Below are 16653 nucleotides of genomic sequence, written 5' to 3' on the forward strand. Positions count from 1 at the left end.
CGGCACCTCTGCGTGCTGGCACCCAGCTCAGCGCTCTCGCGTCGTACCAGCTCCCCGCAGCGGGCACTGTGCCATGTCCACAGAAAGGAGCTGGAGTAGTTCAGAGAGCAGCCAGGGACTCTGGCCCTGCCCACCCTGGGGCCCCAGCGTGGCCTCCACGGCCGGTGAGCCAGTCTATCCTTGGGGCTTTTCTTGGTGCCGTATCCCCAGCACACAGTAGGTGCTCAGTGGACACTTGCTCTGCCTGCCTGAAGGCGGGCACCCTTGGGGCCCCCACGAGGCCAGGAGCAGGCACTGTCCCCACTTAACAGAGGGACACTGAGGTGTGGAGCTCAGCAGTGCCCTTCAGGCCCAGGCCCATGATGTCCCCGTGGCTTGAGAAAGCCCGTGGCCCTCAAGGTGGGGGCCATTAATGTGTCCCCGAGCTGTTTGCTGAGGCTGTGGGTGGGTGGGCCCGACGGAAGCCTCTGCGCTGGTCCCTGGTCCGGAGCTGGGGCTGCTGCTGGGTTCGGAGGCCAGAGGTGACAGTAGCCGCTTCCACCAAGGGCACGCGAAGGACCAGCCTCCCTGAGCGCTTCCTGCACGCGGAGCGCCGTGCCCGCCTGCTTCCGAGCTCTGAGGGCCTGGGCGCGGGGCACAGTGCCCGCCTGCTTCTGAGCTCTGAGGGCCTGGGCGCGGGGCACAGTGCCCGCCTGCTTCCGAGCTCTGAGGGCCTGGGCGCGGGGCACAGTGCCCGCCTGCTTCTGAGCTCTGAGGGCCTGGGCGCGGGGCGCAGTGCCGGCCTGCTTCCGAGCTCTGAGGGCCTGAGCACAGGGGCTCCGCCAGGCCCCTGGGCGCGGGGCGCAGTGTAGGGGCTGAGCACAGGGGCTCCGCCAGGCCCCTGGGCGCGGGGCGCAGTGTAGGGGCTGAGCACAGGGGCTCCGCCAGGCCCCTGGGCGCGGGGCGCAGTGTAGGGGCTGAGCACAGGGGCTCCGCCAGGCCCCTGGGCGCGGGGCGCAGTGTAGGGGCTGAGCACAGGGGCTCCGCCAGGCCCCTGGGCGCGGGGCGCAGTGTAGGGGCTGAGCACAGGGGCTCCGCCAGGCCCCTGGGCGCGGGGCGCAGTGTAGGAGCTGAGCACAGGGGCTCCGCCAGGCCCCTGGGCGCAGGGCGCAGTGTAGGGGCTGAGCACAGGGGCCAGGCCAGGCCCCTGGGCGCGGGGCGCAGTGTAGGGGCTGAGTACAGGGGCCAGGCCAGGCCCCTGGGCGCGGGGCGCAGTGTAGGGGCTGAGTACAGGGGCCAGGACAGGCCCCTGGGCGCGGGGCGCAGTGTAGGAGCTGAGCACAGGGGCTCCGCCAGGCCCCTGGGCGCGGGGCGCAGTGTAGGGGCTGAGCACAGGGGCTCCGCCAGGCCCCTGGGCGCGGGGCGCAGTGTAGGCGCTGAGCACGGGCCAGGCTAGCTCCAGCTGGCACGCATGCCTCCCGGCTGTTCACACCTGCCGCCTTGCGGTGCCTCAGGGTGCCCGGCAGACCAGCGTCCTGCCTCTTGTCCCCTCCCACTTGCCTTTCCTCAGCGTTCTGCCCCCGGAACAAAACCCCACGAAGAGCCTTCTCTCGTCCTCCCGACAGCTCCCGCCCCTGCGCCTGCCGGTGCCTTCCACGCGGGGCGGCAGCGCCAGCCAGGGCCAGCAGAGACATGGGCTGGCATGCTGTCAAGGAATTAATTGAAAAATAAAATCATTAGATAGGAACTCCAGAAATGCAGAGTGGGGTTGGGGGTGGGGGCAGGACTGGGGGTTGCTGGGGGCTGGCTGAGCTTTTTGTCAAGTTAATTTCTCGGGTGTGGATGTTGGGTGACATTCTTTTGTTGTTTATCTCCGGGCACAGCTGTAATGCTGAAAGAAAACACACAACTTGTTGCGTTTGTTTACTTTACACCTTTCTCCTGTTCTGCATTGTGTGTGTTTGCTGAAAACCCGCTGAGGCTCTGCTGTCGCTGTGGGGTCCCAGCAGCTGCTCCTGCAGCAGGCGCCCCACACGCTGCAGGCCGCGTGGGTGCTGGGCGTGTCCTCTGGGGGCGCCTCGGGCCTACAGGGCGGTGACGGCGTGCCGGGCCGAACCCAGAGGCACTCGCCAGCCCTTAGCCACCTGGGAGATGGGCCGTTTCCATCCCCAGCGTGTAGGCCCAGAGCGCGGAAGTGACCTGCCCACGGTCACTGAGCCGCTCAGCGGCAGAGCTGGGACCTCAGGGTGGCTGGCTGCCAAGGCCGTGGAGTTAGCCAGTCGCCAGCTGCCCCCCACGCTCCTCGCCCCACGGCGTTCAGTGGGTACCCTGTGCCTCCGTTTTCCAACCTGGGGGGTGGTCATGCCTCTTTTGGCCTGATGTGCTGGCCTTCCTGGGACAGTCCCCACCTGTCGGCGGGCGTTGGCCTGAAGGCAGAGACATGTTCCATCAACCCCTCTCGTAGTGACAGGGACAAAGACGGACCTCCCCAGTGCCCGGCTTTCCACGCCTCCAGTCCTCCAGCAGCCCCACGAGGGGCAGTCATTACCGGTGTCCCCATTTTTCAGATTGAGGAAACAGGCACCGAGGGGCGGGGTCCGTGGTGGGGCTGTGGTGTGAGCACCCACGCTCCTGAGCGGTATGGCCGCGTGGTCAGGGAAGGCGGGGGTCAGCAGAGGCTGGCTGCAGAGGAGGGGAGGGGTGGGGGGCCGGCCTTGCCCCCCACACACACTTTAAACGTGAGGGATGGAGTCTCCGTGGTGGAGTCGCCCTGCCTGAGGTCACCCAGTCCGGGAAGTGCCAGCGCCAGTGCGCCTGGTTCTGGAGCCAGACTCGGCGGCCGCGTGCCCTTTCGCAGGGCCCTGTGTGACCGCGGCCATGCCCCTGCCCCCGGCGGGGCCCTCGGGGCACGGCACCTGCCACAGCAGCCAGCAGGTGTGGCCTGCACTTCGGACACCAAGGCTGCCGCACGCTCGCCTGGGGCTCGGGCTGTGCTTGGGTCCGAGCCTCCGTCTTCCCACCGGGGAAGTGGGTGGCGACACCCACTCCCGAAGGGGCTGCTTGAACTCGGGAGATGCTGTTCAGAAGCGCCCGTCCTGTGTGTGTCCTCTTCCGGCTGGTCCCCTCCCTCAGCCTGCTTCCCCAGCCAGACGGCACCTCGGTCGCCTCCCAGTGCTGCGGCCCATTTGTTTTCCGGCTGTCCTGACTAATATTAGAGTTTTAATTTTAAAAATTCACTCACTTTGTAACCATTTATTCTTTGGTTCTTTCGCGAATGGTGACGGAGCACCACCTACTGTGTGCTGGCCCGGAACACAGCGTGGCAGGACGGGCTGGCCCAGTGCCGCTCCCGTGGTCAGCAGCTGGGGGGTCAGGGACAGGCCCACAGTCCCATCCCCGGGCACTCGAGCCCCTCCAGGGCTGGCAGGGACAGGGACCGGGCGCCAGGAGGGAGCAGGAGAGCAAGTGGTGTCTGAGCGGTGGGCTGCCGCCCTGCCCCGTCCCTTTTCATGGTTGGAAGTGAGGGTACGGCTGCCAGGCAGACGAGTGGCAGGCAGCCTCCCACCCCCTCCTCACTTTTGCCAGGGACAGCGCGTCCTGTGCCCCCTTCCCACTCGATTTGCTCATCCCGGCATTTGGCAGATATTCACGAGCCCTCGTCCAGCACCAGGCAGTGTGCCGAGGCAGGGCCGAGTGCTGCTGGGGGCACAGGGGCGTTGCGGGTAGGGGTTTGCTTCAGACTGGCCAGGGCAGTCCCAGGAGGGTGCGTGGCAGCTAGGGCCTACCAGCTCACCTCCTGCCCCCTTTGTCTCCCTGGCCAGCAGGGGGCGTTCGTGAAAAGTGGAAACACTGGGCTTTCGTGTAGCTCGGATTCAAATCCTGGCTTCCTGTCTGTGGCTCAGTTCCCTCGCCTGTAAGGCAGTAATAATACCTGCCTGCAGGATTGTTGGGAAGAGTAGTCGTAGCACATAGTAGGTACTTGGTCAATAGCATTCGGAGCCTGGAGGGCATATATGTTGCTGAGCCCACCATGCCTTTTCATATACGTTCATGCTGTGCACTACATCCCCTTTCTCCGCCTCACAGAAAACTCCTCTGCATTCTTCAAAGCCCAAGTCAAATCGCCCGTCCTCTAAAGCCACCTCTAATTGTTATTCCCTCCCTGCCTCTTCTGGAATCCTTGAGCATCTGTTCACCCAACGTGTATTTACTGAGCGCCCGCTGGATGCTAGCCACCTACTATCTGGTTAAGAGTCTATGACCTCCAGGAAAACAGAACAGCTGCCACTTGTGTCCTCAGCCATTGCCCTGGCTTGACTCAGCCTCTCTGAGGTTTTCAAGGGCCCCCACACCAGGCAGAGATGCGCTGACCTCGGAGCTGTTGGAAGGGGGCCTTCCTCCCTCCCCTTGGAAATGGGATCCTTTCCTCTGAGGGTTTCTGGGTTTCTGGGCCTGAAACAGGCCGCTCCCATGACAGAGCTGTACACTAACCCGCAGTCTCTCTCCCCCCGCCTCATTCTCTCTCATACCTCCCCCTCCGATGCTCCTTCTCCCGGCTCCTGGTCTTTCCGTATTTCTTCTGTCTCTTCTCACCACATCCTATCTCCATCCCTGTTTCCGCCCTGGTCCCCCGCCCTCCATTCTGCTCACCCCCACCCCGCCATCTCTCCCTGCCTGCCTGAACCCTCTCGGCTGTTCTTTCCTCCTCTCCTGCCATCTGGGCTCCCGCAGAGCCCCCGAAGAAGAAGCGGTCTGTGGTGTTGGACGAGATCCTGGAGCAGCTGGAAGACAGTGAAAACGACAGCGAGGAGCAAACCCTTCAGCTGTGAGCTGCACCGAGAGGGTACGTGGCCCAGGGCCCCGAGGACGGGACAGCCGCTCCGGCTGCCACGCTCCCGCCATGTGGGCTGGGGATGGGGTGTGCTGGGGGTGTGCTGGCTCAAGGTCAGAGGGGACGGCGGTCTGCTCTGTGCAGATGCCTGCTCTGCGCCTGCCTGGGCGGGCCAGGCCTGGCCCCCTTAGGAAGCCTTCGTGGTGGCGGAGGGGTCTGGAAGCAGCCAAACCAACCAGGCTCCCTCCAAACCCAGCTGTGTGCTGCTGCTCTGTGTGCTCCCACTCGCCCCTCCTCCCCGCAGCCCGAGATGCCACAGGGTCTCATCCTGCTGGGTCTAGAGGGATCGGCACAGGGGAGCAAGAACCCTGGCGCCCACTGCCCGGCCCAGGGGCTGAAGGCAGCTCCTTGGAGCTGGGAACGCTGGCCCAGATACCTAGGCAGCTCGGGCCCAGCCTCTTTCTCACTAACTGGTTCCCACCCTGTAGAGCCCCAGTGACAAAGGAAGTGCCGTGATAATCCCTGGACACGGCAGGCACAGTGCTGAGCGTGTGAGACAGGCTCCAGAAGCTTCCATTCTCACTCCCCTCCAGGGCTGCTGAGCTGGAGCCCTGCCTGCGTTGCGTCTGTCCACGGGGCTGTGAGCAGCCTGGGACTCGACCTCTGTCCTGCCCCTTCTCAGCACTGGAGACTCAGGCCCTGGTCTAGTCCCCAGGGCCCCTCCAGCCCAGCTGACCTGGGGGCTGGGGAGGCCTCTGAGCCGCTAGGCAGGTGTGAGCTCCGAGCCCAGACCCCAGTCTCATCGGTTGGGCCCAGCTGTGTCCCCACAGCGGATGCCCCTGCTCACAGGCTGGGCGCCCTGTGAAAGGCATCCAGCCCTGGCGAGCAGTGTTCCTAGGCTTATCGCAGGCTCGGGGCGCCTGGGAGCACACACCTCCTCCAGCCGGACACACAGCCTCCCCCACGGGGCTGAGCTGCGCCCAGCACCCAGCAGGGGGCAGGATAGTGGAGAGGAAAGAACCACCGCCCGAGTGACCTGGGTCTGAATCTCAGCCTAGTCGTTCCCGGCTGTGTAGCCTCAGACCACCAAGGTCCCCTCTGACCCTCAGCATCGTTTTCTGTGAAAGGGGGCTGGTGTTATACCTACCTCAGAGACGGTGCCGGGACCAAATGAATGTTCGTCAGCGCTCTTGTTTACCTATTAATTTGGGGCTGGGGGGCAACTCCAGGTGAGAGTCCAGGAACCTTCTGTCTGTGCCTTTTAGGGGGTTTAGTCTTCATCCAGTCTTCAGAGTGGCCTGGGACCCAAGACACGGGACCCAAGACACGCTCTACGGCCCCGGCTGCCCTGCGCGGCCGAGCACCTTCCCAGTTCCCTGGGACGGGGCTGTCCGATCAGTCCTGGCTCATCTGGGAACTGACAGGACTGAGTAAGACACAGCCCCAGACGGCCTGTCCCAGCGTGTGCAGCCGGGCGCCCCAGGGACAGCAGGGGCCGCAGCCTCTGGGCGGGGCGTGTGGTGGGGTCGCGTTAAACATCCCCAGGCCAGGTGCTCGGGTGACCGGCTGCTGGCCGCGTGGGTCTCGTGATGACGGCCAGGTCCTCGGGTGACCGGCTGCTGGCCGCATGGGTCTCGTGATGACGGCCAGGTCCTCGGGTGACCGGCTGCTGGCCGCGTGGGTCTCGTGATGACGGCTGGGTCTGCCCCACCTCTCCCCACCGCTGGGTTAGGGGCATGCCAGTTCTGGGTCAACACGCATCGCTCGTAGTTCCTGTTGTTCTCAGAGGGGAAGGGACAGGTCAGGGTTACCGAGGCGCTTGTTTGGATCCCAGTCTGTGGTGCGGGGTGGGGAGCAGCGGCCCCGGGGGTTCCTGCAGTCCCTGTTGTTGTGATCGTCATCCTCGTTGTGGGCACAGTAAGGTCTAGTTGCGAGGTAGTAGTGAGGTACACCAGGTAGTTACAGGGCTCGGCCCACAGGGGGCGCCTGTCTCCCTCCATGGGGAAGAGGGGCTGTGTGGAAGCATTTTAGGAGAAAGTCATCCATCCGCTGCGTGCAGAGTGACCAGGGGGAGCCCCGGGGACAGTCGCCGTTGTCACCAGGGCAGTGGCGCACCAGAGAGCTTTGGAGAGGGGCTTCCGCTGAGGGTGAAGGGACGATGGGACGGCAGTGGCCCCATCAACCAGACCGGGGAGAGACGCCTCAGAAGGAGAAGCACAGGAAAGGGGGGCCCGGGCCAGGCCTCCCTCCTCCGGCCACGCAGGCTGGCGTCCTCCGGCGGCGTGCACCCGGGGAGGGGCTGGAGGGAGGGCAGGAGGCCACAGTGAGCCAGGCCCGGCTCTGGGAGGGCGCCAGGGCCTGGGTCTTCTCGGGGGGTGAGGCGGGGGCACAGGCCAGAGGCAGAGGCTGGCAGAGCCGCCACTCGTCCTCCCCTCATTTCTCCGTCCGTCCATCAGACACTTAGGAGGTGCCCCTGTGGGCACGGCGCTGTGTGGGTACCGGGGACAGCCGGTGAGGACCGCTGGGTCCACTTGGGTCTGCCCCCCACACTTGGAGACCCGCGTGAGGCACAGGAGGTTCCAGCGGCCTCGCTTTGCCGCCGCCTCGGGCCTGTGCCCTGTGCCCTGTGCCCTGTGGCCAGGCCAGCCCTCGCGCCCTGCCTGTGCTCCGCGGCCCCAGGAAGGGCTTAGGGCGAGCCGAGCGTGCAGGCTTTGGTGAACAGAGCCGAGCCTGGTTTCAACATCTAATTCAATTTGTTCTGCCGAGATTGAAATATGAAATGGTTGCCAGTCAAACGTTCAAAAGACGGCGAGCGCCTGCTGAAATTTAAATTTTAATGAAAATGACTTTAACCCTTTGGTGCACCTTGCAGAAGTGGGCCCCCCTCTCCCACCCGTGGAGACGCCCCTCGGGCTCTCCTCCCCCCACTTCTCTTGCTGAGCTCCACTAAACGTATCTTTTCTCCAGAGTATTAGCATTGAAAGGTAAAGGGGGTGCTGTGGCACCTTGTCCTCCCATACTGCCCCAGCCGTGAGAGACACCTTCCCAGAGGTGACTTTTGCAAACCCTGTGCAGACCGGCCCGGGCCCCCGTCGGATGCCCCGGGAGCACCTGAGCTCCCCCTTGGTACCTGTCGCAGCCGTGAACCCCAGGAGAGCAGACACGCACAGCGTCCCCCTGCCTGGCAGGAAGGAGGTGCTCAGCAGTGTTGATGAAGGATGCCCCCACCTTGTCCTCCCCGCTGTGGGAATATAGTTGTGGGGGCCCAGAGAGGCAGGTGACAGTCCCCAGGTGACTCTACAGCGGGCTGGCACCCAGCTGCGTGTGGCGGGAGGCCGAGTTCCCATCCTCCGGGTCCATCTCCGGGGCAGCACGGGGGCCTGGCCCTGCACCAGCGGTGACCAGACAGCATCGAAGGCCTTCAGTCCCTGGGTGAGTGTCGCCACTCAGTGTGGCGTCGCCCAGGCCCCCTAGGCTGCAGGGTGGAAAGTGAGGGCGGTGGGGCAGCCCTGGTCAGGGACTCGCAGGCCGTGGCCCAGGAGAGCACAAAGACGCCTCGGTGCATGCGCCACGCAGACGTGTGCTGGGTGCTGGGGAGACAGGCAGCGAGCCAGCATTATCTCCTTAGAAATCTAAGCAGCACTGTGGGGGGCTCAGTCCTGTGTGGGCAGAGCCTGGAGGTCCTAGCTCCGAGTTCACAGGTTTCCGGCCTGTTTTGAAGCCACTTCTAAATGGTTCCAGACTGTTTTTTTATAATGTTTTATTGATTTTTTTTAGAGGAACAGAGAGAAAAACATCAATCGCTGCCTCCTGCACGCCCCCTACTGGGGATCAAGCCCACGTGCCCTGACCGGGAATCGAACCAGGACCTCTCAGTCCATGGGACGATGCCCCATCCACTGAGCCACACAGGCCGGGCAGAAGGTTCCAAACTCTTGACCACAGGACCCCTTTTCCAAACAGAAGTCTCATGCAGAACCCAGCACAGACAGCACACGAAGCAGAGCTGCCCAGTTCACAGTCGGGCCCAGCCTAGCCCACAAGGCTGCTCCGCCTCGTACCCGAGAGCGAACCACCAGCCCAAACACGCCTGGGCCGCGCCGACAGCAGCTCCCGGCTGCGTGAGACCATTTCACGCAGCCCACGGTTGAACTTACTTTTAATTTTTAATTTACAAGTTTATCTTCGCCTGCATGTTACCAATACTGATACATAGCTAACTCCTCAAACCTGTGAGGAGGTAACGAAATAGTGAATCGGTATAAAGAAAATTATTCAGAACAGGTCACCCAGAGCAGAGGGCGAGCGCCCCCACCAGGTCACACCGTGGCAGGACTCTCCATCCTGAGCCACGGGGCCAGGCTCCCTGGGCTGAACCCCCTCTGCCCCTTCCTGGTCCTGTGGCGGAGCAGCTCCTGGACCTCGGAGCCTAGGTGCCCGCGCCTGTGAGCCGGCGCCAGCGGTGCGCCTCACCGGGGACACGCGGCTTGAACGAGGACGCTGAGCACTGCGCCCAGCGGAGGGGGTGTCCCCCACTCCCAGCAGGCTCTCACCGTCACCCGCCCCAGGAGGCCACGGGGCTCCGCACCAGGCCTGAGCTCGGGCTCATGGCTCATGGCTCAGCACAGACTTCAAGGGCCTCAATCCAATTACAGCATCGCCAGAAGCCAGGGCTGGGTCCCCTCCAGCTCCCTTCATAAACCCCACTTCCCCTTAATTGCAGCTTTCATGGAAACGACTCCCTGGGGCCGCAGCGCCCCGTCCTGGGCACAGGCCAACAGGCGGCACCGGTCTGGGGCCCGTTTCCGAGGGCAGCTGCTCCCGCCCTCCCTGGGAACCGCCAGGAGCCCTCCCTTCTGGCATCTCTCCTCCGGGTTCGGTTGCCCAGCTCTCACAGTGGAAGCGTGTCTCTGGACCCCAAAGTGCAAGCCAGCCTTCACCCGGTGCTCAGCCGGAGAGCAGCCGGCTCAGAAGCCAGGGCACCGCCGTTGGTCAGAGCGTTTCCGCGGCCGAGACCCCGACACCAGCGTTTACCCGAGGGGGCTTCTCAGGGCCGAGGGGCCTGCACGGCCGGAGGACCCCGCGGCGGGAAGGGGGAGGGGCACGGAGCCCTGTGGCCAAAACAGTCGCGTGGGTAAATCCGCCTCAGAGAGGAGCCCGTCCGCCCCCCTAAACCTGGCGGCCCTCGTCCCGCGGAAGGATCCGCTGGGCCCTTCCCGGGCAGTTTCTAGACCATTCTGCGCCCGATGGGCCCCTTTCCAGCCGAATCGGGACCAAACCCCACGTGAGCATCCTCCCAGGGCCGGCAGGGTGCTTCCGCGGGTTCTTTGTTTACTGGAGAAAAGGGACCCCTTGTGCCTCCTGGATTCTTAACCCAAGAGACTTGCAGGCTGCTGTCCGGCAGCAGGGTCGTGGGAGGCCCCCAGGGAGGGGGCGGGCGGCGGGGAGGGGGGCGCACGGGGGCGCGACTGTTCGCGGGGCCCAGGTGCCCGCAGAGACCTAGTTATCCAGGGACTTGGTAGGAGCCCGAGCCTGGGACATCCCAGCGAGGCAGGGCCCCAGTGGCGCCCATCAGTCCCGAGTGCGGAGACCGCGGGTAGCTCCCTCCTGCGGAAGGTTCGGGTCATTGTCCCTCCGCCCTCAAAGGTGCCCGGGCCTTCCCCAGCCGGGACCTGTTCACCCTGGTTCCCGAGGCCGTCTGTTCAAACCCGCCTTCCCTGGGAGCGTTCAGTCCTGGTTCGGGTGACTGGACCGTCGTCCATGCACCAGAAGGTGGCGGGTTTGATTCCGGGTCAGGGCAGTACCAGGTTGCAGGTTCGGTCCCCAGTTGGGAGGCAACGGATCGGTGTTTCTCTCCCTCCCTCCTTCCTTTCTCTCAAATCGACTTTTTAAAATTGAAATCAGAGTGGGATTTGGCCACATTTCTCGGCTCTGGTTCCTGTCCCGTCCCCGAGCCTCCTGCTGTCAGCCGCAGCCTCGTTTCTGGGGTGTGGGCATCGGGGGTAAAGGCAGCTTCTCTCTCTTCTTGGAGAAGCCCAAACTGGAACTTTCTGGTGTCTGAGAAGGAGCCCGTTTCTCCCTGTCCTGCTCCGCGTGCAGGAGGTCACCTAGAAAATGCCCCTCCTTTCTGCCCCTCAGCGGGAGTGGGGGTGCAGTCGGCGTGTGGATTTCTCCCAGTCACCGCCAGGCACTCACTGTCCTGCATCTTGTCTGGGAGGCTCAGCTTCTGGAGCAAAAGCCACTGAACCCTGCAGAGGGTACTTCCCAGAAACCCAAGCCCTGGGGGCGAGGGTAAGCTCCGGCCCCCACCCGGGTGCTGCCTTCCAGGCCGAATCCCTGGCCCTGCTTCCTCTGAGAGCCGAGGGGCGGCTCCCGGGCTGGGCGGCCCTGGGAAGTGAGTGCCCAGGCCTGGTCCCAGCTTTACGTGGGCCCCTGTGCCAGCACCGGGTGGTGAGCTGGGGTGGAGGCCCAGGCCCCCACGGAGCTCTGTCACCCCCAGACTGGAAAGCCTGCTGGCACTTCCCGGTCCCGGCCTCTGCTGAGGGTGGACGGCTGTCAGCCGGGGCGCTCCCAGGGAGCCGTGTCCCCACCTGGGGGCTGCCGCCGCACCTCGGGGCTGCTCAGCTCCCCGCGTCCTCACGCAGCCGCCTCCCCCAGGCAGGAGTCACGAGCTGAGTGAGGTTCAGGTGTATCCACTCTGAATACTAATCAGGCCTGGTAATTCGCAGTAAGTGGGACCCAGATTGACTAATAAGCAAGGCTTTCTCCCCAAACTGGGTCCGGGCACAGACAGCAGTGGTGTGCGGCGGCGGCAGGTGTGGGCAGCACGTGGCCAGAATCGGAAAACCCGACAGCTGAGCTGCAGGCAGCAGGGTGGTCCTGGGGAGCGGGGGTCCCCTCACAGGCAAGCAGCCTGTGCCCCGGGGGGTGGGAGCAGGCTGTGGGCCACGGGGCCCCTGCAGGTTCCTCTCCACCTCAGCTGAGTGCCTCTCTGGGCTCTCCTGACCATGGATGTGGGGTCCAGCCAGAGACCCCAGGAAAGATGGGGCAGACCCTTAGCACCAAGCCAGGAAGACTTGGTCCTGAGGATCAGAGGAGCCCGGGCCCCGTTCTGAGCTCTAGGGGTGCCAAGCGCTCATCCTCCTGAGGTCAGGGTGTCCGAATCCGGGGCAGCTGGGTGGGAGCAGGCGGGCGGCCGGGCTGACATCCAGCCCTACTGCTCGTGAGCTCGGTGACCTTGCGACCAAGTCGCTGGCCTCTCTGTGCTCCCATCCCCTCCCATAGAGTGGGGGCGACAGGAACCCCACCTCAGAGCTCACTGAGCAGGCCTGGGGGTAATCACCCAGCTGTGTGGCTCGGGCCAGACACGGCATGTCTCTGAGCCATGGCCCTACCTATCGGGTGCAAAGCCCCTGGCGCACCATGGGCATTGGGTGAGGGTCACTCCCCCTTCTTCCCAGCCTCCCCCATTCTAGTCTTGTCATCCACCATCCCAGTGAGTGACCGTCGTCATCACTGCCCTCATTGCGCATGAGCTCCTTAATTCCTCACCAGCTCACGAGGTGGGCGCCACTGTCGCCATCCTCATCTCCCACGAGAAAGCAGAACCCCAGAGAGGTTGGGGGCCCCGCCAGGGCAGAGCCAGGCAGCTTGCGCTCTGCTCGTCACCCCCGTGCTGACCTCGGCCTGCCTGTCGGCCTCCCCCTGTGGTCGTCCAGGCGTGGAGGAAGCACCGGCCAGGCCCTGGGCCTCCCTCTGCCCGTGTCCCTGACGGAGCCGGGCAGCCCCGCTGCAGCTGAGGGGGCTCGGGGCTGGGTCTGCGTCCTCACCGCTCGGCCGTGTTCAAGAGCTGAGTTCTGGGCTCGGGACTCGGTGCCAAAACTAAGTGGGGTGAGCAGCTGCCACTGCTTCAGCACAGCCCCGTGCCCCGTGGGCACCGCTGTCCCCCCATTTTGCGGTCGAGGAAACTGAGGTCCAGGGCTAGATTTCAGAGACTTCCCCAGAGCCGCGCAGTCAGCAGGGCTGGCGTGGTACTTGTGCCAGGTCCTTCGACGTGTGGCCCCCAGCCCCAGACCAGCAGCGAGGCCGTGAGGGAGCCGGTGCGTTTGTTCGTTGAGCAGAGTGTTGACCAGATCCTTCAGCCCAGCGCTGGGTCAGTGGGGAAGGAGGCAGACAGGCCTGGCCCTCCGAGAATACCGTGGGGGTGTGTCTGGGCGTGTGTGCGGAAGGACGGGAGCGTGGACACATGGCTGGCCATCTGTAGCTTAGCCTTCAGAAGGCCGTGTGCCTAGCAGAGCTGCCCCAGCCGGTCCGGACAGCGGCCAGGGCACGTGGTGGCCTCCAGGCACGCTCCTCCCACGCCAGCGCTTGTTCTGACCCCGGGCAGCCAACAGGTAGTTTAAATTCACAGCCTTTGTGACCCAGGGAGGTGAGGGTCATCTGCCTCCATCACAGACCAGCCTGTGTCCATCCGTGATCTACAGAACGATGTCAGGCCGAGGGGAAGGGCTGGCAGGTAGAGCAGGTAGAGGGCCCACCTGCTGGGGAAGTGACAGTCCTGCTTACACTGTCCCTGGGTCCCTGTGAGGACGATCGGAGAGGAAGCTGGCCACGCACTCCAGCACAGTGCCCGGCACGTAGTAAGTGCTCAGTAAACAGCAGCCACTCTGGTGGTGACTATCTTTGTTCTTTGCATTACTATGGGCAAAGAACAGCCCCATCGATTCTTAAGCAGATGCTGGGTCAGCTCCGAATTCCCCAGTCTGAACTGCAGAGACAGGCAGTATTCACGAGGGGCCCTGGGGAGTGGAGGCGCCAACTTACAGCTGCTACTAATTTTTATTTGCATCTCAAGTGGGTGCCGCAGGCGGGCGCTTGCCTCAGTCCCAGGGCTCTCAGTCCTCTGCCCGCCCATGGGGTGGTGAGGGTCAGCCTCCAAAGCTCGGGAGGCCCAGCCACTGCCCCCCAGGAGACACTGGATAGTTTCTCGTTTTCCCCTTGAGCGGTTCACAGCCCTGCTAAACCTGCAGCAGCCACTCGGAGACTCGCCGGGCTAGGATGGGGACCAGGCCCGGGAAGGAGGCGGGGGAGGGAATAAATACACCCACGCAGGGCGCTGGGTGATGCCCCACCAACAAATGTGAACAGCCAGGAAGAGCTCCGGGGGAGTGATTAGAGACCAGCCCTGGCCCCCGCCAGCCGCAGCCGCGTCTTCACCAGCTACAGCAGGGTGCCCGGCACACGGTCTGCTTTGCAGCCAGCTGTAGAGACCCCGCTCCAGCTCCCTTTGAAAGCAGAGGCTCGCCCCCAAGCCTCGGAGAGGTCCGTCTCCCTAAGTGTGGCTTAGCCACAGAATTCTGATTGGGACACTCGAGCGGCCAGCGGGGTGGGGCGTGTCCTGGGTATCGGCTGTGTTAGGGTCGGAAACGCTTCTGCCGAGACCCTCCTGAGCCAGTTCCTTGTCAGTGACGCCTGTCCACAGTTGGGGGGGGGGGCTCCTGTGCCCATTCTCTGACGCAGCAACTGAGGCCCGGAGACGGGTTGTCTTGCCCAGGGCTACACAGCTCGGACTGGCCTCAGGGCCCAAGGTCAGTCTGACTCCAAAGCCAGTGTCCTTTCCAGAGAACGCCCGAGGGCAGGAGCGGTGAGGGGAAGGAAGGCCCCTCACCCATCACCCCGCAAACTCCTGGGCCCGGGAGCAGGCTTTTAGTCAGCTGGTCCTCTCGCGGGGCCCACTGGGCAGGGCCAGGTGCCGCCGACGGGCAGCTCTGACCAGGGCCATGCTGATCAGCTTCTCGCAGACCTGTGTATCCCGCCAGCCTTTGTCCCTGTGTCTCCTGCCTCGGCCAGCCGCTCCGGCTCTGGTTACAGCTCCGCCCAGAGGCCGCCTCCTCCAGGAGGCCCTCCCTCCTACCACCCCGTCATTTTCTTCCTAGCGGTTGCCGCCTTCTGGCCTTTCTTTTATTGGTTTGTTGTTCCTCCTCCCTCCCCCAACCAGAACGTTCCACGGGGGCAGGTGTGCTGTCTTGGTCACTGCTGAGTCCTCCGAGCTGGACCAGCACTGGGGCCGAGGCCTGAGGACACCAAGCGGAGGGATCTGGTAGGTGGTTCGAGCGGCTCTGCCTCCTACAGTCAGAACAGCCCGCAGTGCGTCCGTCCCACTTCACAGATGAGAAGACCGAGGCCATGGGCATCGAGGCCTTGAAACCAGCCGCCTGCACACAGCGCGTCGCCAGCGGGAGCCCCCCCCCCCCCCAGGGGCGTCACCGCTTTCCTGGAGGAAGACCATCTGACAGCGGGCGCGGGCTGGCCCGCGGGGCTCCGAGCCCCGAGCGCACGGGTCTGGGGTTTGCTGGCAGACGGGCGCCTGGACGTCGTTAGAATTCAGCCGTTAGATCGCTCCCTTCTCTCTGATGGCCGCGAGTGATTGACACTTACAAATTACCCAGCCGAAAGTGTCGAGTCTTTGACCCCTGAGTAACATCTTTGGCAAGCCTGAGACTTGCCAGCATTTTGTCATCTAATTACTACAAATCCCTTGAAAATTCACTGGCTGGTGAATTTTTAATGCGGGGCAATTTCAATGTGATGCATTGCCCAGATGGGTTCTTGCGTTTCTCATCCCTCTTTTCCTTCTCCCTCCCTCTCTCTCTCTCTCTCTCTCTCTCTCTCTCTCTCTCTCCATCGATCTTTGCTTAACTTGAATCATCTCAAACTTCGGAATGAGCTTGTGGCAGGAGCCCCGCCCTGCACATCTGGGCGGAGCTGTTGGAGGGCGTTGGGTCTCGGGCTCTGTTCTTCAGAAACGTGTCCAGACGGCATGTGGGTCCGCCTGCTCCCCTGGACTCCCCAAACTAGCAGACACGCTGGGCAGCAGACTGGGGGCTGTCTGCAAGGCTGCTCGCTTTCACGATCAATCTTGAGCAAAGCGAGTGTTTCATGACTATTATTTCCCCCGTTCTTCAGGTCGTTGGATAGTGGTGCTCGGCAGGGCGGGGAGAGATGGCCGCCTTCTCCAAACAGAGCACGAGACTGCACCCTCCCGTCTGTGCCCGACGACCTCCTGCCTCTTCAGACCCGGCGGGGGAAGCCAGGCGGACTCCGTCCAAGCCGCACACTGACCTGCTCGTGCCGCGGAATGAACGGGAGCCGTGGGGGCGAGTCCTGGCCCCAGACCAGAAGCGGAAGGTGGCCGGGGCACAAGAAATCCGGCTGCTGCTACTGCGTAGCGTTTAAATACTTACCCCCCCCCCCAGCGCCTTTGATATGTATATGGGACTCTTGTGTAAATACCGAAACACGGTGCCTTGTAAACTCTGTCCCCACAACGCCCTCCGTGGGGACGTCCTCCTGGTCGACAACACAGGACGAAAAGCGCGGCCACCGCCCTGCGCTGGCCACTGACCTCCATGGGCCCTCTCCACCCCGCCCCCTCCCCCCTATTCAGGCAAACGAGGTTCTGCTTTTCAGCCCTGGTTCTGGTTACATGTGTACACGGCTGATAAAATATTCTGCTTCACCCCTCTCCCCGTGGGACCTGCCGTCTTACGGGAAAAGGGTTTGTATGACAGCGACCGCGACAGGCTGCGTGTCGCCTGGAAACCGCAGTGGCGGGGCGACTGTCTCCGGCTCCTCTATTCAGACGCCCTCCCCTGGTTCTGATAACAGCATCGCTGGAGAGAGAAGCCCGTGGCGTCTCCACCGGCTCCCAGCGAGGCCCAGATGGTCGCCTCCCGTCCTTGAGCAGGGAGGTGCCATCAGGGTCCCCAGTGTCTGCTGTCTGGTAACCCCCACCTCCTGTGGGCTCCACCTCGGGTCACCCCGACAGGCAGAGGGAGCAGTGA

At 63.8% G+C, this 16653-nt stretch overlaps 1 protein-coding gene across 1 annotated transcript in view; it reads left to right on the forward strand.

Annotated features, from left to right (window-relative positions):
- Positions 1 to 15968, forward strand: part of RBM19 (RNA binding motif protein 19) — a 109621-nt gene extending 93653 nt beyond the window's left edge. The window contains exons 24-25 of the mRNA XM_036276588.1: positions 4711 to 4822; positions 15776 to 15968. Coding sequence (XP_036132481.1) covers positions 4711 to 4808 — 98 coding nt within the window. The 3' untranslated portion in view covers positions 4809 to 4822; positions 15776 to 15968. The remainder of the gene's footprint in view (positions 1 to 4710; positions 4823 to 15775) is intronic.
- Positions 15969 to 16653: the final 685 nt, after the last annotated feature.

The sequence above is a fragment of the Molossus molossus genome, unplaced genomic scaffold (genome assembly GCF_014108415.1).
Source record: "Molossus molossus isolate mMolMol1 unplaced genomic scaffold, mMolMol1.p scaffold_m16_p_22, whole genome shotgun sequence".
NCBI lineage: Eukaryota > Metazoa > Chordata > Mammalia > Chiroptera > Molossidae > Molossus > Molossus molossus.